The following is a 25,871-nucleotide window of genomic DNA, read 5'->3' on the forward strand; positions in this document are numbered from 1 at the left end:
ATTAGTAATATATTTTTAAAAGAAAGTGATGATAAAATCCATTCTTTTTTCTTTTTTTTTTTTAAACCCGTCTTGAAGTCGGTACGATTTCATACAGCCTGACACTGGCGCATTCATAGCCTTTCTCTTTCAAAATGAAATATTGATTGGGTTAAATATGAACACCTGTAAAATTGACCGGATTTAATTTTTATTTTAAAAAAAAGTTCTTTGTGTATTTAATTTATTTATTTTTAGCGCATACTTACGGAGTCTTATATCGAAACAGATTTAATTATCGACTTTGTAGGAAAATTTTTATTTACAAAACCATGATTAACAGACTGAATGTACTTTGTATATTAGATAATTACAGAATCGATTTCAAAACGATTAGACTGCAATCAAGAAACAGAGTAGACACTTTATTTAATTTGAGTGTTAAGAACGGTATTTACTTTTTTTAATTTCTTTTCGCTCTCATGTCCGTGTTTTGTCAATTAAATCAATTAAGGCAACCTACATTTGTATAGCTTAATTGTATGAGTAATTTAATGTTGATAGTAAGTTGAAAATATCACTAGAGCAGCTAAAGTTGGAATACTCTTGCCACGTCTGAGGCGATGGAAAGGCAGTGTTGCTGAGAACATTTTTTCGTACTTTGACAAAATACAAAACCAACTTTGAAATCTAGTGGGGGTGTTCTCTTTGAAAAAAAAAAAAGGACCTTGATTGGATAAGTTCCTATGACTGATTTTCTCTCTAGATCTAAAATGACAGATATATATCCAGCCTTTGGCTAAGACTGCTAAAAAAAAGTGGTTGCATCATTCTATTGCTCCAGAAGTATCTCGCTCCTGATATCATTTGTCTAAGCATCAGATATGTCCAAAGATGAAATGCTGCTGTCACATCTGAGGAGGTGCTGTACAGCGAAGCACAAAGTCTGCTTAAGAATCAAATGAGAATAATCTCTTCTCTTCCCTACAACACTTACAGAAAAGACGTTGCTAGTCTCTCTCTACTTTATCGTTTTTTTCCATTAAAAGTGCTTGACTGAACTCCTCTTTACTTCTCTGACAGTTACAACAAAAACTTGTATTTTCAAAATAATGCAAAGGGACTTTTTTGTCTTCCTCCATGTGTTTAGTGTTTGGAACTTCCATGAACATGGAATTTCCTCACATATGGAACATATTGCTGTGGGACTTCTTGCTTACTGATTATAACCTGGTTATCTTTTAAATCTAATGTCAGATTTATGTTATAGCCTGCCCCAAAAGTAACTAAACACAGTGCATATCATTGATCAACGTTAGTACTTGCATAGTGTTCCTCATCTTCTGTCTGGCATTCATTCTTGTCTCATTAACTCTTATTCTTGAGAATGATTCTTAGCTATCATTAACGATGACCTTGAAAGTGTTAGAAAAAAAGAAAACAATTTATGAATAAGCATGGATGTAAGATCTCTTTTCTTATTTTTTTTTTTTTTTTTTTTTTTTAATAATTTAGAAAAAATAGATTTTCGATCAAATTTTTATTTTCTAGAGAAAATAGATGGTTGGGATAAATGCTTTAACTTAATTCCAATAAAAACATCAAAACAAATGCGTGTGTTAAAGTTTATTTACTGAAATGTTTACCACATGTCATATTGTGAAAATCATGTAAAATCGCTTTTGTTTTTGCGTAAAAGTAAAAAGACCCCGCCCCCCCCCCCCCAAAAAAAAAAACCCAGTAAAGTAGTTGAAGTTAACAATCTAGCAACATAAAATATATCCCATCCATCCATAGGCTTCAAGTCCCTGGAGGGGTATAGGCCATCTACAACTTTTTGTAGATATTTTTGTCGCAAGGAGTTCTTTTTACAGGGTGAGGGTGCTGGCCCCACGCCCAACCTTCCCAGAAGGTACATACAGTGGCTAGCCTTCCCAAATGTTTACCCATCTGGTACTGGCCAGGCCCAACGTTGCTTAACTTTGGTGACCTGGCGAGAACCGGGATGTCAACGTGATTGTGCCATACACATAAAATATATAATTAGGAATAATTAAATCACTTTTACTTACCTAGTAACTGGATTTTGGTTACCATTTGCATTTTAATTATTTTTAACAAACACTGCAATGTGATTGGCTAATGAACATAGATGATTATTCAATGGATATTAGCAGTGTATATTAAGAAGTATCTCTTACTGAAGGAAATATCTTGCCGGATATAGTATGCAATTGATGAAATCTATTTGAATTTAAGTTGAATTTTTTTTTAAGAACAGAGGCCGATAATTGCCATAATTAGTTGAACAGTTAGAATAAAATATTGATTTTGTAGGATAAAATTTGAAAAATAAATCAACTCTACTTTATTATATAGATTCTCTCTTTAGTGATTAACATGCATATTAGTTTATTTACAAAGACTGTTCTGCTGGGAAGGGGGAGTATCACTTCATAGATTAGAGAGTGAGGTTCCTACATGGAAATTCAACACTAATAGTTAAGCAACTTCTAAAACATTTGGTGATGGGTTAGTCTATGAGTGTGTTATTCTTGTGATTGCAATTAGTGGGGCAGATTGCTGAAACAGTCTTTCACTTGGTGTTTGTATCACTAAGTGAAAGATTCTTATGGAATATTGAAATAACCTGTCCCACTAAATTGTTTTAATAATACTTGGCAATCTTTACAGTTTGCTTCTAAACGCTCATTTATTTCTTCCTAATTCAATTCCTTGTCTTTTTTTCTCCCATCAAAAGCCGTCGTCGTCATCATCATCAGTGCCTTTGGTATATTCTTTGAAAAATTTATTCATTTCCAAAAAATATACACTCCTTGAAACAGATTAAGACACAAGGCCATTCAAAAGTCTGTGTGGATTGTGTCTATGGTCATCCTTGTCACTGTACCTAATATTTGTTTATCATTTTCCGAGCTAGAATCTTCAATCACCATGATACCACATTCACTCCATGGATTGTCCTACTTAGCATTCCCAAATCGATTTTTCTTTTATAAATATATAAATAGTTTTTACTTTGATTGTAATGTCGTAAAGCGATAGTCAAGAAAAGCCTGTTACTCCCATTACCACACGCACACAAGTAATCTCTATTACATATGGTTAGAATTAAAAAAGAAAAGTGAGAAGTGATATACTTTTTTTATTTTTTATCTATTTTTTTTAAATTTTTCGAAACTACACTTATTTTAAAGAAAAAAAAATGGAGAAAGTAAATCTGGGGGTTGAGATAATTTCTCATACCAACAGTAAAGTGAAAAGCTCTAATCCAAATTAATCAAAATATACATTATATGCTCATTATGCACATGCGCCATCGGTTCCAAGGTTAAATAATTTGCATATTGGTTTTGTATGTTTGTATGTATAGCAGTCCACAGTCGCATGTACACTTGTGAATTTCATAATCCCATGGAACTTCCACCTTTTGAAGGAACCTGGTTAAACCTGCTTAGGGTTAGTGCTAGAGAAGAGAAGAAAAGATATTGGCTTTGAAAAAGGACATTTGATTAATTAACTTATTTGTTATTATTTTCTTTTAATTTAATGATTTTTTTTTATTTTTGGCATAACAAATACTTCTGTTTTGCGATATTGTTTACTGAAAACATATTTATCATTTCTGTTCAAATATCCATTTCTTTAGAAAAACCGACTTGATTTTCAACAAGTTGTGATCTATTTCTAAGTTGCAAGTGAAAAGGTCAAATTGATTCCTTTTCCTTTTTTTAAGATCACAGTTAAAAGATAAATAAAATGTTAATGTTTACCTGAATAAATGAGAAATGTTTTGTTTACAATAAAGTTATGAGTGAAATGTTTATTATTTTAAATAAATGTTTCAAATATTTCAAATAACGAATTTGCAAAGTCAGTTAGTCTATTATATAAAACAAAGTTCTCTATTTGTCTAGTTAAAAGTAAAAAAAAAAACAAAAACAAACAAAAAAAAAACGCAAGACACGTCCACAAAGCTTATATATTCTTTTTTTACCATTGCCTCAGACAAAATATAGACACATTGTAAAAAAAAAAAAAAAAAAATATTCATTCTTTTGGGCGTAAATGAGAATGGAATTAGTCAGGGTAGTCAACATTTAGAGCGATTTTCTTTTAATATCATTATGTAGTAATTGGTCAATGGTTGTCAGAAAGAGAGAGAGAGAGAGGGGAGGGGTAAATATGGAAATAGGAGAAGGAGGATGGATAGTGTTATTTAAAAAAAAAAAAAAAAAAAGTGTTACACACATTTGAACTTTTCTATTTTGTTTGTGCATAATCTCCGGCAACGTTAGGTAACCATGCTGGTCATGCAAAAGAAAGTTATATTTCTATCTGTCTGCCCGGTTTAAACTAAAAAATAAATAATAAATAATGAAGATTGCTGTCTGATGGACCTAGGAAAGATACACTTTCAAACTTGCATTCGGATTTAGTATCAGTTCAAATTGATTATGATAAAAGTACTTGTTTGGGAATACCAAGAGCCAAATTAGTGTTGGTGTGGGAGCAGAAATCCTCTTTAATTCTTACATAAATTATTTGCATTATTTGAATTCTTCAGACTACTGTCCTCATCTTCAGTGCCATCTTCACAATGTTTCAGTCGATGTAACCCCCGACCTTCTTCAGGTGTATCCTGCTGAACTCGGGAATTTGGATGGAATTTTGAGCAGAACCCTTTATTTACTTCATGGGAGTAACATGCTCCCAATTCTGTCAGCCATGACTGGATAGAGGTCCTAAGTAATTCACAATTTTATTTTTCGGTTGCGCACACTGAACATTTAACCTTCATGAGATTTTCATTTTTACAATTGAAATCAATTGTGAAAATTGCACTCAAGATGAAAACAGTAGTTCGAAGAATCCAAATAATATGGATAATCAATTCTCATCTCCAAAAATTCAGAAACCTGATAAATTATGTTTCTGAATTTTTGAGATGTGGATTTGTTTTATTTGCATTATTCAGATTACTGTTCAGCTTGAATGGATCAGAGGTGGATTGCAAATTGCATTGTTATGATGACTGAACATAGTTATTCATGACCTGAAAGTTTCAGCTCTCTGATGTAGATATTGACGGTGTGAGACTTGTCATGTACGTGTGTTAAAAGCCGAGATGCATCATTGAATTTCTGGCAACGTTCATTTCTGCACCTGTATGAATGCATTTCTGCAAGTCAACTTGTTAATCGTTAAATTTCAATGCTTTTCACTTCCTCTCGTCTCGTAGCGTAACGGTAAGATCTTTTCGTTCACTTTCTTCTTTTCCACCTTTGCGTCACGGGTTCGAACCTACCGGCCTACTAACACTTTCCCTTTTCCAAACATGCGGGCAATGTCGGGCACCTCCGCTAGTATATTTAAAATACTTAGGCATCATTTGCTCATTCAAACAAGTTTTTCTTTTGATCAAATAAAATTGAGAATTTTTGCTGATTGATCTTTTAAGCATTTTGCAGTTCTTATGCGTCTTTTGACATCGTAACAGGGAAGTATAATGAAACAGGTTTTTAAACATGAATGAATGCGTTTATTCATTTATTATTATTATTATTATTGTTTTTTTGTGTGTGTGTGCAGTTTGGGTCTAAAAGCTGAATATTTCTTGAATGCATCTGGTCAGTACAAAATGTAAAATACAAGATATCTAAAGAACAAAAATATAGACAAAAAAACAAAAAACAAATAAATCTTTTATAAGCATTTCTAAAAAAGCAAAATAATAATAATAATAATAATAGTAATCGAATCGAATTCTGCTTAAGTAAAGATGATTTGCATGTTAACCTTTTTTTTGCCTCTATTATTAACCTGGAGACAAAACATCTTCCATTCGACATGCTAGTTGTTTGGAAAAGGATAGTGTCCAGGTAGAAGGTTCCTCTAGTTAATTAGTTCCTCATTTTCTAAATCATATCCTTACATCATTCGTAGGCATTTATGCTGATGACGCTATTATTTATAATAGCACATCTAAGACCGTAAACGACTAAGTACTCTCTGATTCTCTCTCCTCTGATCTTGAGCAAGTGGTACAGTGGGGAAAGAGGTGGCGGATCTGAAATGGAACACGTACGTTAAATCCGTTGCCAAGGCTGCTGGAAAAATAGTGGGATCCTTCCATCGATCCAGTAGATATCTCACTGCTGATGCAATTCTCTATCTATAGAAGAGCCAGGTACATCCAAGGATGGAGTACTGTTGCCACATCTGGGCAGGAGCTGCTAAAAAGGACTTATCCTGCCTTGATAGAGTTCAAAATAGACTTCGTAGCCTCATAGGGGATGTCCTTGTCTTTTTCCCTGCAGCCTCTTTCTAAGAGAAGAGATGTTGCAAGTTTGTCTCTGCTTTATCATTATTTTCATGGCAGGTGCTTGACGGAGCTCCAATCTATGCCCCCCCCCTCACCAAACTTTCACAAGAAACACCCGTCTAGCAGAAAACGCTATCAATAATTTCCCCCACTCTTTATTTGTGCCTAAACCTAAACGTAGAGTCCATGAACAAAGCTTCTTTCTTAGAATTGCACGCCTGTGAAATTGTCTTCCGTTTTCCTGCTTTCTAGCTGACTACAATATGGTTGTCTTCAAGTCTAATGTAAACAAGTTTTTGATGAGCTGTTCTATATAAATTAACAAATTTACTAAATCTCCACTACTAACGATTATTATATTGTCCAATTGTCTACTGTACACTCTTTAACCCTTATTCTCGAGTGGCCTCTTGGCCTTGATAAGTGGTGATGCCTATGTAAAAAAAAAAAAGAAAGGGTTGTATGAAAGTTGCATTTGTGATTTAATAACGGTCAAACCCAAAGGGGAATAATTCGCACACATTTACACGGTGTCTATTTACTTTGGTCGCGTTTGTAATTATTTTCATTATGTTATTAAAAACTAACAGCAATAAAATAGAAGACATTTTGATTTGGGGATGATGTACATTTCTACACATGATTTGCTTTTTTTCTCTCTGATTTCAAATTATTCTGTAATCATGATATTTAAAGCTGTATTGTTATTGCATCGAAAATATTTAATACTAATCTTATATATATATATATATATATATATATAAAAGGCAAATGCGCACGCATTTTTTGTATGTCTCGAACAGGCTTTTTTCGCCGACGGGGGTGGGGGTTACTATCGCTTAGAACTGTTTATATAGCCCCTAGATCATAATATGTACGACTTGCGAACGCGCGTTGCATCTAGATCTATTTACGTCGATTTTTACAAAATTATTGCTATTTCAGCCTGTCTTGTGTTCGTTCAGCTTTTTTGTATAAAACCGAAACTAATTCAAAGCTAAGGCGCTGTTCCCGGCAATCGCACCGGGGAACGTCCAGAAGCAATCAGCTTTGATCAATGTGGGCCAAACTCGTTATATCAGACAATTGCTATTCAATCTGGACAATGGGGAGCTCCCCCCCCAACATCTTGGGGAAACAACCAGTCAAAGTTGGGTAAACAAACCCAAATGCTGCCCCTGCAGCAAAAGTTAAGTCTGCTACTTCTATTTGACCTCATTAATGAGGTCAAATAGAAGCAGCAGAGTTAACTTTTATTGCGGGCAAGTGTCAATTCTGTTTTTAATACTTAAAGAGATAAATTCAAATGTGTTTCAGTTGCTCTTTGTTGACCGAGTGGGTAACGTGTCAGGTTTTTTGCATACTTTCTTTTCCACCTTCACCTCAAGGCTTCGGTTCGATCCTAACTACTTACAAAAACTGTTTTTTTTTTTTTTTTTTTTTCTTTTAAAGCACCCCCCCCCAACCCAAACACCCGGGCAACAATTTTTTTAAAAGAAGTTTTAACATTGTTTTTTTTTTTTTTTTTTAATATTTAAACAGGGTTCTTACTTCGCTTATTGTTTTGTTTTGATCTCCCCTCCCTCGGTCCAACACTCACACCTCTAAAACACCCGGGCAAGTCGGGTACACCCCCGCTAATCTAATATACAAGATAGGACCAGTCTCTTTATTATTTCTTTGTCACCAATAATTTTCTTCTTATAAAATCAATACTAAAGTCTAGTGTGTCATATGTTTTTTGTGGATTGTTGCATTTATGAAGAATTTTATTTAATTCCTTCCAAAAAATACTTTGGTTAGTTTGGAATTATTTAAATTTTCCATCTAAAAAATAAATAAATAAAAATTAAAAAAAAATTTAAAAACTTTGAATACAGTTAATTCTCTTTGATTGGAACAAAAATAATATTCTTTTGAGAAGTGATTAGTATAGTTTTTAAAAGAGCAAAACAAATTGCAAGCACAATACAAGGTAATGTGGGTAGATACAATATTATACACAATTCTTATTAATAATGAAGATTGCTGTCTCATGGACCTAGGAAAGATATTTATTATTTCCCCTTGCTGATAAATTGGACAATCACTCTGGTAACAGTGGAAAGTGGAATCCAGAGCTTTGTAGTTCTTTGTAGTGAATTAATTCACCTTCATGTTAACTTTTAATATGGCTACTGTGAAACAGGTTTAATGCTTCGACCAAAGTTTTTCCTTAAATAATGATATATTTATATCTGAAACACAAAAAAATGTCAATTAGGATAAAATATTAATATTTCAAACTTTTATTGTAGCATTGTCTGGCGCCAAATGCTAGCTGCCAGCAAAGAAAGCAGAAACTTTAAATATACATGAATTATTCTTGTGGTGGTGTCTACTTATTTCTCTCATGTCTATATAAGCCTTAGTTTATGAATGTCGTACGTATCCTTAGCATTTTAGAGATTATGTAATTAGACTATTCCAAATTGATAAGCCTATTAACTTTGTTTTTTTTTCTTTTTTAAGTGCCCTATAATTACGTAAGTGTTATAATACTCACGTTTTTTTTTTTATTGCCTTCATAAAATTATATAGAATTAGTAATTTTAGTGGTTTGTACAATGTAAATCAGTTTTACTGATAAGTTTTTAATGTCGGTCTCCGAGGTGATTATTTTAAATAGGTTCTAAGTGAAGTTATGTAATTTAATATTCATATATTATAAATCACAAGCCAACCCGTTTAGTGCGTGAAAATAGTTAATAGCAGGGATGTGAGGTCTTCACTTTTTAACAGAATTTTTTTTTTTTTTTTTTTTTTTTTTTTTTGTAAAGCGGAGAAAGCAGAATTCCACTGTTTTTTTTTGTTTGTTTTTTTAATCCAGAAAAAAAAGGATTTCTTTTTAAATCGTAAGCTCCCCTCTACACCGATGTGAATTCTGTTTTGATCAAAATCTTTCTTTGTTTTATTTTTTTTTTATTTTAAATAAGTAAAGGCTGGTTTTTGCCAAATTACTAGAGCTTTATTTCCTTATTTCTTTTTGTAGCTATTTGATTGGATTTTATTTCTTTCTCTCTTTTTTTTCTTCTCTCTCGTTCTATCTTTCTTGTTCTTTTTTCTCTTCCTCTCCTATCACCTTGTCTTCCTTTTCCCTCTTACGGCAGTTCTCTCTAAAACTAAGTTTTTCAAATGTTTAAAATTACATAAGAGAATAGAAAATTCCAGTAGAATGAGAGACATTTTGAATGGTGGACAGAAACCCGAAATGACACGTAGGAAGGAGGATGGAGAGGAAAAGTCTTTCTCTTTCGCAGATAGGCTAATGATGTTCAGTTGCATTTTTTTTTTCTCAAAACTCCGGATTTACCCCTTTCACACCCACCCCCTTAATTTCAACTTCTGGATGTAAACAAAATTTAATCTCTCTTTACAAATATAAAATTCTTTCTCTTGTGTAAATAAGTCCTCCTCCCCATCCCCTAGGTTACTTCAAGTTAGATTGCTATTTTCAGTTTTTTAATGTTGGTGTTTTTCAACTTAATGCTGAAAGGAGAAAGATGGTGGAAAGCTTAGAGAATGAAGAAATAAAACATCGAAGGATACGAACCATTGAGCAACACTGTTGGAGTTTTATTTATATATATATATATATATATATATATATATATATATATATATATATATATATATATATATATATATTGTGCATAATTGCAGTTACCGGGTGAGAGAGAAAGATAGAAACGAAGAGTAGAACGACAGCTACGTGTTACAGGAAGTTGGATGATGGGCGGAAGTCTGTAGTGACACGTTGGGAGGAAATAAGGAAAGTTTTGTTTCTAACACAGAGAAAACTACAGAAAATAGATTTTTTTCGTATAAAGGAGTCACCTTTTATTAAGACCCGGAGACCACTCAAGAATAAGGTGTGGTAGTCATTGGGACAATAGTGTAGTAATCGCTAGTAGTGGAAATTTGGTAAATTGGATTACTTAAGGGGACGGCTCATTGAGAACTTGTTTGTTTAGGACTTCAAGACAACCATATTGCAGTCAGCTGGAAAGCAGAAAAACGGAACAGTTTCACAGGGGTGCAGTTCTAAGAAAGAAGCTTTGTTCATGGAATCAATGTTTAGGTTTAGGCAGATAATGAGGGGGGGATTATTGATAATATTTTCAGCTAGACGAGTGTTTCTTTTGAAAGTTTGACAAGGTGGGATCATAGATTAGAGCTCAGACGAGCACTTACTATGAAAATAACGATAGAGCAGAAGAGGCTAGCAATGTTTCTTTTGCAGGGAAGAGAAAAAGGCATCCCCTACTAGGCTATGAAGTCGGTTTTGAAGACCGTATAGAAGTTGACTGTCACATTAGCACATAAATATGACCAGCTGATTTTGCCAACATAGTGAACGAACACACTATTCTTTTTTTTTTTTTTTTTTTTGTCCTCCAGCATGTTTATATTTGTCATAATAATGATGATACTACATAGTTTATTCTTGTTGGTTTCACAGAAACAAAGATTGTTTACTTGGTATTATTAGAGCTAAATATATTTGCTAATGTTTCCCTCTTTGCCTCTGACTCGTTTGATCTGACGTGAAGGAGTTAATTTTTTCTTGTCTTATTCAGCATCAACTCTTCATTCTCTCTCGTTTATCTTCGACCCCCACCCTCCCTCTCACCTGTTTCTCCATTTTCTCCCCTTTCCCTATTAACTATCACCACACTGACATATTTCTTTCTCTCTTTTCATCCCAACTGCATTCCAAGAAAAGAGAGGTTAAGTGATTCTTTCCACTTTTGAACATTCTCAGATTCCAGTGAAGGTGATATTTAGTTAATTGATTGTTTGAACAAATCACCCCCCCCTCCCATCTATTTTTCATAATCTATCAAATGTTTATACAATATTTATGTTCTAATAAATTTTCTTTTCTCTGCTTTCATCTTTTCCATTCACTTTCTTTTTCTGCTTAGGTATACCTTTACTCTCCTTTGCCTTTTTCCTTTTCTCATCTCTTTCCCTTCCTTCTCCTTCCCTCTTTCCTTTCTTCCTTCCTTTACTCCACTCTTTCCCCCCTCTCATTTCCCCCCTTTCATTTCCTCTTCCCTTTCCTTCCACTCTCTTTTCCTCCCCATTTTCCTTTCCTCTTCCCTTTCCTTTCCTCCCCGCTTCCTCTCTTTTCTTTCCCTCCTCTCTTTTTCTCCCCTTCTCATTTCTTTCCTTCCTTCCTTCATTCCTTCCTTTTCCCCTCTTTTCATTTCTTTTCCTCCTCATCCCTTTTTTTCTTTCATTTTTTAACCCTCTCCCCTTTTCCCTCCTTTCTGTAAATATTATTCTTTTTTTCTCTTCCCCCACAATTTCTGATCGATTTTTGAAATCTTTCAACTAAAAAATGTTAATGCTTTTCTTATCTTGTAGGTCATTCCCACATGGCTATTGTAAGACGGGTGAACAATGAAGGAGATGGAGATCCTTATTATGAAACCCTTGGAGTTATCACTATGGAAGATGTCATTGAAGAACTTATACAGTCAGAAATTATTGATGAAACTGATACTGTTTGTGAGTAACATTTAAATGACATGTATTTTGTTATTTTTTCCCCTTTCTGAATTGTTTTTCAAACATATACACAGGCTCTTGTACACATAAAAACCCAAACACAAACCCAGTGAGATATGCATACATACAATTACACACATTCAGCCTCCCACCAAAAAACTAGAAAAATACACATATACATACTTACCCATAGACATGAAATACAATCATGATACAATATTTTGCAAATGTTCATATCTTCACATGAAATCAGTTAAAAAAAAAAAAAAACGGAGATTAAAATTCCTCCTAATTAGTTAGCTATGGTAGTCCATCCATGTGGATGACAACGTCTTCATCATTTTTTTTTTTTTTTAATTGACTTTGTGATACTGTTCATGACTGTGAAGCCTGATGCATGATCTACACTGCTTTACACAGATAGAGCACAGGAAGACAGGATTTCGGTTTTGATGGTGAGTGACTGCCGCTTGTCGGTGTCTCAGTGTGTGACACTCTGTAGCTGCTCACTCATGCTCGTTGTTGCAGAAAGCCATCCTGCTATCACATGTGAAGCTTCAAGTGTCTGTCCATTGCCAAAGTCTCCAAAAGATTGAAGGGGATATTACAGTGCTTGAGGGTGAGCTTAATGCAGTCTATGTAGTGTTTCTTTGGGCAGCTGACGTTTCGTCGGCCGTGAGTGAGTTGACCAAAGAGAACTCTTTGAGGTAATCTGTATGAGGGCATCCTGATGACGTGGCTCAACCAACGAAGCTGAGGACGGTTAAGGAGTGACTCTACAGGGGCAACTCCAGCTCTCCTGCGAATCTCTGAATGGGACACTTCCTAATATGTAAATGCTTTAATATCAGGGTTATGGAATTGCAAAGTATAAAGTCTGACTCTCACATAAAATCTCTGTAAAATTTTCAATGTTTCTTGATTAATACTAATTGGTTAATTTAAAATACTTAATCTTGATTGGTTGAACTTTATTATCGGCAACCAATCAGAAAGGGTCACTTCAGGAGCTGAACACTTGCTGGCATTGAATATGTAAGAGAAAATACAAACACAGCCACCAGTGAAACAACTTGCCACACAAACTTATGCCAGTCACCACACAGTATTTTTACCTGCTATGCAGACACCTTGCAAGCAAACAAAATCTAGCAATAGCCCCTAAGCTATAGGCATTTCAGCAAACAACACAAAACACAGTACACAGTCTCATAGACTCACATACAGAAATTTTTTGTTTAGACCCTTTAAAAAGTTGATATGATTATATATGAATAGACTTTGACATTGATAATGCCTTTTCCATTACAGAATTATGACAACTTTTAGTTTGAGTATTTTCTCTCAACTTGTCATCTGGACATTTAAAATTAAAATTTAAACATGACCTTGGCAATTTTGTTCTTAATAATCAAAATCGATGTTTTTTTTTGTTGTCACTCTAATATGAAGAATATGATCTGTTGAATTAAATCATTTAGTTTAATAAGAATTTGGTGATTTTTTTTTTTTTTTTTTTGCCACCCCAAAAAGGCATTAACTATTCTTTTAATCAACTATTCCATCTATTAATTTAGCTCCAATAATTAACACTGCACCAGAAAACTCCTCATTGTATCACATTAGTTTCAGTTTTTATTATTTTGCTTATAAACGTTTGATAGAATAGTAATGCTTAGATGCATGCTACAGAAGACCTGCAATGAGGAAATATTTAGGTAAGAGAAGAAATAATGCAAGAAATTGGTTTTGAAAAAATAATGGTTTCTTGAAAACGAGGGTTCATTCTGAAAAAACAGACTACTTGAAATGCTAGAGAATTAATATCCACTCCATGGTGGGTCGATTCTTATGTTCAGAGATTAAACTGACGATAATTTTCAAGTGGTCTTTCTGTGTAACCTACCCTGAACGACAAATATATATATGTGTATGTGTGTGTATGGAATAGAATAGTTTATTAAAACTTCCAAAGATCAAATTTTCTCTGTTAGTAATTTATTGTTTTCAAAAGGTATAAATTACAATATTGTTCCATCCGCAACTAACAAGTCAGTAAAATTATGTCTTTGCTGCATTTTTAGTCACTTATTCTTCAGATGCTCACCCTAAAAACATAGAAAAAGCATTATTTTAAACAATTTACATAGTTTATAGTTCATGCAACCAACAAACTCCCCCAATTTTACTCGCTATATATATTATTATTATTATTTCATGTATCCACATAGCTTGATGAGTCCTCATGAGATGGAAATGCACACAATTTTGTGTAGCTTAATTGCCATACATATTTTCATGACTTACTACTATATACATATATATTCCATCAAAATGGGTAGAAGGGATTGGTTGGTTTCACTTTGTCTGAGGGCTGGATGAATTTTAAACTGATTAATTTGTTTCATTTCAGTTGGAAATGACTGTTGTTCTGATTGCAAGTCTGTCATTTAGTACAGAAACCAAGTATGGCTGTAATTCCCCAAATTAAAATAGTGTTACTTGTTTTAAGACCCAAAGTTGTAATTTTATGTGAAAGGTAAGTCCCTTTATTGCAGCACTGGATGATCACATGATTAACACCAAGAATAGTGTTGAAAAAAAATCAGGCACCAAATTTGAATGAAGATAATGAGTGGACGATTTTGGTCTGTGCAATCAATGCACACAAATGAGTTCGCAAATGTAGAGGAGTTACTTGAAGACCACAAAACTGAGCTACCTCCAGGTGAACTTGTACTCTGTCAGGAAAAGCAGCAAAAAGGGAGTGATAATCTAGGAATTAGGAGAAATGGAATGGATGTAAGGGTATGCCTAGTGAACTAATTATGTGCAGAATGACGTGAAGTTAAATATTTTCTTGCAAAATATCAACTTAGGAAAACAACGTCAAACTGTTAATTGTTGATGCAATGTTACTTTGGCCTTTTGACTTGACGCATAATTTAACCCCAAGATTTCAAGTACGTTAACCTCTCGTCGATTTGAATGTTTCTGTCCTTGTTTATATTTTTTTGGTAATAAAGGTTCTTCAAGATGCCCCCCCCCCCACTCATTTTGTCCTTGGTCTCCCCAGATTAAAACATCTTGGAAGGACACCATCCATTCTCAAACTCCACCCCTTTTCCTCATTTTCTTCCTCCCACTTAAAGATCAACAGAAAACAATGTGCTATCTATTCTTTAGAGTCTGGTCTTACTAACTGGGTTTTGTTTTTAGTTGCACTGCCAATGGATATGTATACTCATATATTTATGAATAAAATTAAAATTTTCCAACACTTCAGGGATATTTTGAGTAGGATGACCCCTAAGATTAAATGTGGTATTGTGGTGACTGTAAGGGATCTAGTCGAAAGTAAGGATGAACAATGATCCCAATTTGCTGCACAATTTTGACAGCCTTGTAGCTAATTTATTCAAAATGCAACTATCATATTTTTTGCAAATAAAAAAATCTAAAGTGTAGTACGTTTTGATACTATATTTTATCTTTCCTGTTCTCAAATAGTGGAGAAGTATTTCTAGACTTGAGCAATTTTTTAGTTTTTGTCCTAATCCAAATTTCCCCTTTTTTAGAGATCTAGATTTTCTCTGCATTAAAACCCGACATTGTGCCTAACTTTTCCCTTGTGGCAAGACAAATAGAGATATAGGACTTGAAAATGACCATGTTGTAGCTTGCAGGGAAGCTGTCGTGTGGCAATGTGTTCTAAAGATTCTCGGAAAGATTAAATTTCTGTTTGGCTTTAGATGCACAGAGAAAGAAAAAAAAAGTTCTTTGTAGTGGTGATAGAAAGACGCGTTCTTGCATTGAATGTCTTACAAGGATTCACTAAAGATTAGAGATTGCGCTATTTTCATGGAAATAGCAGTAGAATAGTGAATGACAAGTGATGCCTCTTCTATAAAAACTTTCTTTATGGAAAAATTATTTTCACTCTATGAAGAAATCTGTTTAAGAACGAAGTAAGGTTTTGACTGTATAATAATGTTGATGTAGGGTCACCTTGAGATCTAAATAGTATTCCAAGGTTCCGGTATGCAAGAATGAAATGATTACGAAATGCTGTTAGGCATCTCACTTGAAATCCTTTGGGTTAATCTACATCATCTGAATGTCTGAAAGATGAATGGTTGTGTTATGAATGGGAAACTTATTGGGCCATAAACAATGGGAATAAATATGCGTCTATGATATATGATGAATGAATTATTTTCTGATTAAAACATGGAATTGAAAATCTGTACGTTTTTTTATTTCTTTTTTTTATGATGGAATTATTTATACTTAGTTTTTTTTTTCCTTTTTTTCTCTCTTTTACATTTCTCTCTAACTCCTTTTGTCTCTATCGTTTTCTCTTAGCTGGTTTTAAGCTCCCTCTCCTCTTGGCTGTCTCCCGACCTCTCTGTCCTCTTGGCTGTCTCTCACCTCCTCTCGTGGCTCTGCCTCTCTCTCCCCCATCTCCTCGTGGCTCTATCTCTCTCTCCCCCATCTCCTCGTGGCTCTATCTCTCTCTCCCCCATCTCCTCGTGGCTCTATCTCTCTCTCCCCCATCTCCTCGTGGCTCTATCTCTCTCTCCCCCATCTCCTCGTGGCTCTATCTCTCTCTCCCCCCTCTCCTCGTGGCTCTATCTCTCTCTCCCCTCTCTCCTCGTGGCTGTGTCCCCCCTCTCATCTCGTGGCTGTGTCTCTCTGCCCTCCTCTCTCTCTCTGTCTGTCCTTGTGGCTGTGTGTCTCTCTCTCCCCTCCTCTCTTTCTCTGTCCTTGTAGCTGTCTCTCTCTCTCTCTCTCCCCCCCTCTCTGTCCTCGTTGCCGTCTCTCTCTCTCTCTCTCTCTGGCCTCGTTGCTGTCTCTCTCTCTCTCTGGCCTCGTTGCCGTCTCTCTCTCTCTGTCTCTCTCTCTGTCTCTCTCTCTGTCTCTCTCTCTCTCTCTCTCTGGCCTCGTTGCCGTCTCTCTCTCTCTGGCCTCATTGCCGTCTCTCTCTCTCTGTCCTCGTTGCCGTCTCTCTCTCCTCGTTACCTTCCCCCCCCCCTCGCTTATCCCCTTTACTCTGTATCCCATGGTTTCCTTCCTTATTGCTGTCTCTTTCTCATCTCATTTTTCTGTTCATTTCCTTTATCCTTTTATCTACTTTTATACTGTAGATCTACATCATTCTTTTGTATAAATTTAAAAAAACAAACAATTTCAGGCTTTAAGTTATTTCTTTGTCATCTTATTCTTTGCCACTCTCTTTATATTATAATCTTTACTTTATACCCATCAATCTCCTTGGCCCAGTTACCCCCATCTCTTCCCCTGCATTATGACAAAGCATTACTAGGTCAATCTCTACTCTCATCATTCATTAGTTAACATCTTTTAAGTTATCTTTACAAACATCACTCTATTTTGCTATTTTCTTATAGTCTATCACTTCACATAAATACCTGGCATTTTCTTTTTAATGTGTGTTCGCATCATTTGTCTCTGTGTCACGTTTCACTTTGAAAAAACATTTACATATGTAAATGTAAAGATTGAATGGATGCATCTATGCCAGGTTGCTCACATTTCCTATTCTATAAACTGCAATAAAAGCAATAAGAATTATTGTTTTTAATTTGTAAAAATTTAATCTGTATAATAAAAGTGAATGTATGTGTGTCCGACTCCTTTTAATAATGTAAATTAATGTTATTTATAGTAAAGAAAGAAAAATGAATCACTTATGCAAATTTAATTTTTATGAACAAAAATAAAAAATAAGGTATTTTAATAATCAACGATATAATATATAAAGAACAAATGTCTATCCAGCTAAAACTTGAAAAATGCACAACAAACACCCACAACATGCCAATTTTTTTTAATTGGCATAACCCCAGATGTAATATTTTCCACATTATTTTCCTTATGCTAACTGCAAGTGTGTGTGTGTAAAGAGAGAGAGGAACCAGTTGAAGAAGAAAGAGGGCGAAAAAGAGAGAGGGATAAAAGTTATGTTACACTTTTGAGCCAAGCAATGCCGGGTAGCCCTGCTAGGGATAAAAAAATTAAGAAAATAATTTCTTAAACTTTCGATATGTTCCCAAAAATATTTCCATAGTAAATCGCTTCTACTTTCCGAATCACAGGGAGATTTTGCAAAAGGTAGACAAATTCCTGCTAGGAATTACCTATGAACCAAAGCTAAGCTATTAATCTACTTTAATTGGTCAAATTATCGAGTCACAAACAACTTTACCTGTTCTTTTTTATGTTCCTTCTCTCGTTAGCTCCAAATCTCTGTAAATAAGAAATGCTGATAATCTATCTATATATTTTGACTTTTTTTTTTCCTGTCCAGCTTATAGATGCATTGATTAGTTCATATTCAGAGACTGACCAATGAAAGTGAAGCTTTTTATTTACTCTGTGAACTGAAATTAAGTTCATCAATCTAACAGAAAAATATTATTTGGAGTAAAAATAGTTTATTGACTCTGTGAACTGGCAATAAATATTACAAAAATAATTCTTTTTTATTAATAATAGTTTTTTTTTTATTCTTGATTGTCCTATAAGCTCTTATATCCTATTTGAACTTACCTCATTTTTTTTCTGGACGATCAGAATAAACAATTTATTACACACACACAGACACAGATACACACACACAGACACAGATACACACACACAGACACACACACACACACACACACACACACTTTATCTTTAAAAAGTTAAAAAGCAGGAATGTGCATATGTTCATATATTTGTATGCATAGAGCTCACTTCTAAACTAATTAATTAATCTTTATAAATTTTGGAATACAATTCCTAGGTGTAAGGGGTTTAAATATGGGCTATATTTAGCTTAAATGTGTTCAAGGCAAAGGAGGCAGAAGCCTTTCATAAAAATTAAGTTACTTCCTATTTTTGAGAAATTTTAACACTATGTATAATAAATATTCTCTGAATTTCAGTATTTTTGGAGTATTTAAAAGAAATTTTAAGGGTATAATATCGCCACAGCCTCTATTTTGAAAATTTAAAGTACCAAATTTGCATTTAATTTTATACATAATCATTCGATACCAATATAGCAAGATTCCCTGAATTTTAATTTCTTTTTAAGACCCTAAAATCTTAAGCTTTAAAGTTTGCATACAACAGCCTTGCTGTTTTAAAAGTCAGTGACCACAGCTCTCCAAATTGTAGAGCCATGATAATCTCAGGGAGACGAATAAAGACAGTAGTTTCCCCATTGCTTTTGGTCTTCATTTGGCGGTATATGTCCCCCCATACCAACCTGGAAATTGCTACAACTCGGCGCACCTAGCTTTCCAGAATGATCACCTTTCTGATACTGGCCGGGCTCATTGTTGCTACTTAAGTAATCTAGCAAGAACTGGTGTGTCAAAGTGATTGTGGCATATATTTTAGAAATTTTTGTGATTGGGCCATAAATTGTAGACATTTTTTACAATCCAAATAATGCACTTTTGATCCAAAATTAAAATAAATATTCTAGGCATAAAGTTTAGTGCTAATATATATATATATATATATATATATATCTTGATTTTAATCTTCCTAAAGTGATATAAAAGTGGTACTGTCTGAGGAATTAATTTTGCCCAGCCCAGAACCAGCTATTCTTCTTGAAATTGAAATTTGGGGAATATTTATTAATTTATGACAAATACCTATTATTAAAAAAATTCACAAAAGTCGGAAGTATCTGAAGTTTTATGAATTGGCTTTGGCTCACTTTTTTCTAAACTAAATAAAACTAAATATAGCCTACATTACACCATCTTACGCCTGACAGCTGTGTCCCAAAATTTATAATGATCAGTTTAGTGAATTCTGTACATACAAATATATAAGCACATACATAGACCTATCTTATTCTATCGCCAGAAACTGCTTGTATGTGTGCATGTCTGTTTGTTTGAAAGAGGATAATACCAGATTAAGTGGATTAAGCTTCTAAGCTGTGATCATTTTCTGTATTGTTTTTTTCTTCTTTTTTTTAATTTATTAATGTTTGTATGCACTATTCCAACACTTTTTGAAACATTTGTATAGTCTAAAAACTCGAAGTAAGCATGTTTGAAAAAACTTAAGTTTGGTTTTTAAAGAAAAAAATAGAATGAATTTAGATTATTGAATTGTTTTGAAATGTAGTTGTGAGCTTGTTCCTAAATTCGTATAGTCATTATTGTTACGTTCTCAATCTTGTGTCAAACATGCATCAACCAAGATGCGGTGATCATTACAGAAACATTAAAGTTTATAAACTGTTATCCATACTGTGTTACTAGACGTTCTCCTTGTATGCACTTTTTTTTTTTTATCTTCCCAGACTGTAATAAAAACATCCTTTTGATACTTAAACAAAAAACAAACAAAACTAGATTCAGAATTGATGGAAGGCAGTGGTCATTTATACAATATATATATATTTATTTATTATTGTCAGTGAAATCGCCCATTTTTCAATCAAATCGATTGATTGCCAGCTCTAGTTGGGGACCCGGTCGGTGTACTTTGAGGAAGCTTCACATGCCGCCTCGCAGTGACTTAATCCATAATACATTGTAGTCTACATTTCAAAGTAAAGACCCAACTGTTGATTTTATGAAATTATTTTTTATATGTAATGGCTTGTAAAATAGAAAAGTCAAGTATTATGCTTCAGTTGTACTCTAAACAGAAACATTCATTTCAAACATGCTCCTGTTATATCAAAGAATCTACCGTTGATTTTATGTTGGGCCTGTTGGCTTGTGTGGTAATAAGTTTTGAAAAGTACTTGTGATGTTAGGCTGTATAAGGTGTTAACTTTGGTCAAAATTGCCTTTCCTTCTTTCATCAGATTATTTCGATATCAATACTTATCAAAGATATTCTGATACAAAACCTATCAAAGAACTCTGTCAGGCACATAAAGTACCTTTGTGTGAAATTTCCTAAAAATCGGCCCAGCCGTTTTGGTGTCAATAAATAACCAACTCACAGACACACATACACACAGTTCCTGATATATATATATATATATATATATATATATATATATATATAAATAAGAAAATAGAATTAAAATTATCTCCTTTGAAAATTTTGAAACTAACAAAACTTTTAGAAAAATTATCCTTTTTTTTATTGCATTTTTTAAAATTAATATTAATGATAACAATATTAATATTGACAAAACTATTTTTTATATATAAGAAAATAGGATGATACGAATGGATGACGTAGAATGACATAGAATAATAATTTATTAGAAACTTTTAGAAATAATTATGCTAATTAAACATATTCATATATTTGTTTCAGTGTTAACGAATTATATATACAGTATTTCCAAATTAATGTCGTATTATTGAGTTGAATAAACTTGTAGGTTTTGATGTTAATGTATTTCAAATAACTGGATAAGAGACTGTTTTCAAAGAATTTTTTAACTGTTAGGCATTGATTATTGCCCACTGCTTCAGATAATTCATAATCTTAAGAACATTTGTTTTTCACTTTATTGGAATGTCCTGAATGAAACACGAAACTACTTTTGGTAACAAAACTGCAATTTGAACGCTTTCCAAACTGTGGAATCGCCTCTTTCTAATCATAACTCCCTGCTCTACTCTAACTTGGAATGGTAGTGCTTGTAAGAATCTCATCTATAGATTAAATTCTTACAGAATCAGATAATCCTATTTAATCAATTAGGGTTTTTATTTTTTAAATTAATCAATTTAAAATCCATACCTTTGCTGTCCAACCCTTGATTTTTTTTCCTGACAGTTCCTTGTTGTGTACACATATGTTGCAATACTTTGTTGAAACAAAAGTTGCAACACACTTCATAAAATTAATTTGAACAATACATTTCTTAAACGAATGAAAGATTTATCCAACTATATGATCGTCCAGTGGCTGAAAGGTTATAGGAGGGAAAACAGAGTTACTTATTTTAAGTGCATTACTGTTTTATTAGATCTTTCTAATGTGTCTGATCACTTGCAAAGAGAGAATTCAAAATCACCCCAGAATTCTATCAGCCTTGCATATTTGACGTTTACCATTTTCATCGGTTTTCTATTCTCACAGTCTTGATTCATCATAATCCTACTGAGTCTCTTGTGACCCTTGTCTGAAACATTTCCTGTTTTCCAACTGTCATAGATATCTCGGCAATATATATTGGTTAATATCTACTAGCAAACCTACACACATCATTATTTAACAAAATAAGAGATATCGTTTACAGGTTAGTTATTGACAAAATATCCCTACAAAAAATGATCTATGAACCATACATATGTTCAAAAACTGAGCGATTTCGACATAAAATAAACCAACAAGGTTTGGCATACCATAAATTGCAATAAACACCTTCTTTATTGTTTTAATATCTGATATCTAAAAGATATCAAAAATTCATGTTCTAATCCAAGGAGATAAAATCATGATATCGAACTCTTAAAATATTTAACGGATTATGTAAATGTTAAACATTGGAGCAAAAGGGGAGCAGGTGATAGTGTGATTATAAGAATTAGGTGGATGGAACAAATTCAGGAAATCTTGCCATGACTAATCACAAATCATTACCATTGTTGACCAAAGGAAGAGTCTATCAGGTACATGTACATAATGTCATGTATTGAAGTAAAACCTGACCAGTTGAGGATAGGTGTTGCATGGAGAGAATATGATGGATGTGTAATGTGAGTCCTAAAGACAAGTTTTAATCTGATTACCTTGAAGGAAAATTAAATCTGATCATTATAGGTGGATGTGTATAGAACAGAAAACTTTGATAGTATGGCCACGTTGAAAGAACGGATAAGAGTTCTTGGGTTAGTAGATGTACAACAGTTGAGATAGCAGGGTCAGTACACAAAAAGGACAAGAAAAATGTTTGAGAAAGTAATAATGATGAACTTAAAAGAAAGGAATCGATAAAAAAAAACCCTGATCAGAAATAGCTTAGTTTGGACACCAAGGTTCGTTGGTTTTGTTTTACGGCATATCAACCCTTTTCAGGTTATTTAATGCCAAATCCAAAGATTTTGAAGAAAAAAATTTTTTAAAGAATATATTTGTTGTTTTCAAGTCAGTTTCTATTTAACCCATAGTTAGGACCCTAACAAGTACTACCACTCTGCGTCAGAGTGGACCTGAGAGCAATGGCAATTAAAGGGTGACTCCACACTCTCAAAAGGCCACAAGCTGGGACCTCATCACTGGATATAGTTTAAGGTCATATCCAGGACCAATTTGGACACCAATTCCTAAAAGTCGTCCAACACATGCCAGCATGTAAAATGGATGTTGATGGTGAAAAAAGTCTGGCAACACTTGTTAACCCTGCTACTTTTCTCATATTCTTTCTCCTTTTTTTTTTTTTTTTGCATTCCTTGTACGTCTTATAAATCGTAACTACTTGTCGCACCCACACAGTTAATAATTCTTCGTTTTTCTTTTGTTGTAAATCAATTCTTCTCTTTACCATCTTTGTGGTGCCAAATAGGCAGAGGAATAGTTGATGGTGGTGGTGGACGTTGCTGGCTGGTTCTTCAGAGTGTCTATTTTCCGTCTTGGACACTCTCCATGCATTTCTGTTCTTCACAGTAAACTAAGTAACTATGGTGTTTTTATTCTCTTTGAGTATCTCGTGTGTTTTTAAAGAGGAAAACAATTAAGTAGATGCTGCATGTTATCATGTATCCCATCACCTAAGCATTTCACGGTGGCATTTTTACAATGAAAGCAGGTGTGTGTGCTTGTTGTTTGACTTGTTTGGATTTTTTAAACTATTGTTCTGGTCAGTTAGGAAAATTTAAAAAGTCTTAAAAAATAAGTAAATCTATCTATTTAGTCTATATATCTATAACAGTGAGAATGTGTGTGTGTGTGTGTGTTAGGATACTTCTCAACCTATATACTCAACAAATATTTAATCTACAGACTTGAAATTTGGTATATAGGGTATTTAGACATGTGGAAAACCTTTTAATTGGTTTTCATCCGGAAAAATATGCTGCTAAGGGGTAAAAATTGGTATTTTCTGTTTGTCAACTGTTTCACGAATGTGCATGCACGGCCGTGAAACATGACAGCTGCTTTATGTTAAGAGTAAGTACGTTTGAAAACACTTTGTAAAGATCGTTTCAAGCTTGCCTAATGGTTATCGTAATTACTAACTTTAGGTTTTGGTTTCGATTTCAGCTTGAGTATTTTTTATTTTTATTTAGAAGTGAAACATAATACTCGCATGCGCTTGTCTCAGTTTCTTTCTGTTTTTTTTTTTACTTCATTTTTTTTTTACTTTATTTATTTATTTTTTTTTAAAGAAATTTCACGTTACGTTTAATGCCTACTGTTTATTTCTGTTTATAATAAATAAGAAGTCTGAGTTAATTAAAATATAACATTTCTGTGTATTTACAACTGGGTAACGCCGGGCGGCCTGCTAGTATAAGAAAATGTGGTTTGAAAATTAGGGTTTATCCTGTAAGCATATTACAATACAAATGGGGTCCTTAGAAGTCAGTGTCCCCAATGATGCTGGCTTAAACAGAACTGAGAGGGAAATGATAACGAAATATCAAGGTTTTATGTATGACATGAAAAGAAACCGGAATCTTTGGAAGATCGCTATCATTCCAGTAATTATAAGATGAACTGAACATATGAAAAAGAATTTCAAAAACTACCTGGCAAATATACCCGGTGAACCAAATGCAAAAGAGATTCAAGCAGTTTCATTCAAAAGGACTGTCAGAATCTTAAAATGATTTCTCAGCTGAAATATCTGAGTTAGCCGGTGAATGTTTGGCATCCGGAAGGATACTCTATCCCTAGCTTGAACCAACTGATAAGAAAATCCTTCAGATATGATTGCATACCATTGTGTATTTCATGTGGAAAGGGCGTGATAAAAACGTATAAATCTCCATTGTAAATTTATATATTTTTGTTTACAAAGCACATTGTCATTGAGGCATAACAGGCTACTGTCATTTAGGGAACATTCCTATGGGTGCATTCTAAGTAGGGAACTGACCAGCAAGATGTTTGTTCATATTGCATATACATTTTTGTATGCTTGTACAATCTAGGAAGCAGAAACTGGGAGGAAATTCATAAGTCTAGCATGTCGAAGGAAGAAAGTGTTAGAATAGGCTTTTTAGCCTTTGGGGATCTCCACAGTAATAAAAAGGGTGTTTTTTTTTTTTTTTTTTTTTTTTTTTTTTCCCCTGTCGTGTCGGGTGGATTTATTCTGTGGGAGCACCACTTCTAAATAAATTTTTCAGTGGGGAGACACTATCTTGTTGCATCTCATTCAAACTTATCTTTCTTACTCTGCCTTATCCACTTCTTCCCTTCCCTGTGTCTGTCCTTTCCACGTCTCTGTGTGTCTGTCTCTCTCTCTCTTTCTCTCTCTCTGTCCCTTTCCTGGTCTCTCTCTCTCTCTCTCTCTCTCTCTATCTCTCTCTATCTCTCTCTCTCTGTCCCTTCCCTTTCCTTATTTCAAACCTTTCTAATAAGGAACTTTTGAATCTCCCGCTTTTTTTTTTTTTTTTTAGTTCTGCGTTTTCAAAAAATAATTACGAATCATTTAAGTTTATGATTATAAAAATTATAAACGATCATAATGGATTCGCAACTAAATTTTATTTCCAATTTTAATGGTGCAAATTGTATTGAAATCTGATGGGTTTTAATTTGATTCCAGGAAATTAAACTAATAATCGATGGAAGTTAATTCAACTTTTTTTAATTGGTGGATTATTAGCAAGTCTTTATCCGGTTCATTAATTTTAGAGCTGCTCTTGCTACTTATCCCAATATCTGCTAATATGCGCCTCCCACGCCATCCTTATCTTGGATAACATGTTTAGCATGCAACAAATTTCTAAAAATTTTTTTTTTTTTTTTTTTTTTTTTTCAAATAAATCTCGCAGGCAACAGATTTGAATAAAGAATGACCAAAAAATGATCGATA

At 33.7% G+C, this 25,871-nt stretch overlaps 1 protein-coding gene across 2 annotated transcripts in view; it reads left to right on the forward strand.

Moving 5' to 3' along the window:
* LOC145245943 (metal transporter CNNM4-like) overlaps nt 1-25,871 on the forward strand; it is a 299,957-nt gene that overhangs the window by 143,440 nt on the left and 130,646 nt on the right. For both annotated transcript variants that reach the window (XM_080107704.1, XM_080107705.1), the window contains exon 2: nt 11,738-11,881. In XM_080107704.1, coding sequence (XP_079963830.1) covers nt 11,738-11,881 — 144 coding nt within the window. The remainder of the gene's footprint in view (nt 1-11,737; nt 11,882-25,871) is intronic.

This window comes from Euprymna scolopes, chromosome 23 (assembly GCF_053919585.1).
Source record: "Euprymna scolopes isolate OS-2025 chromosome 23, ASM5391958v1, whole genome shotgun sequence".
In the NCBI taxonomy this organism is placed as follows: Eukaryota; Metazoa; Mollusca; class Cephalopoda; order Sepiida; family Sepiolidae; genus Euprymna; species Euprymna scolopes.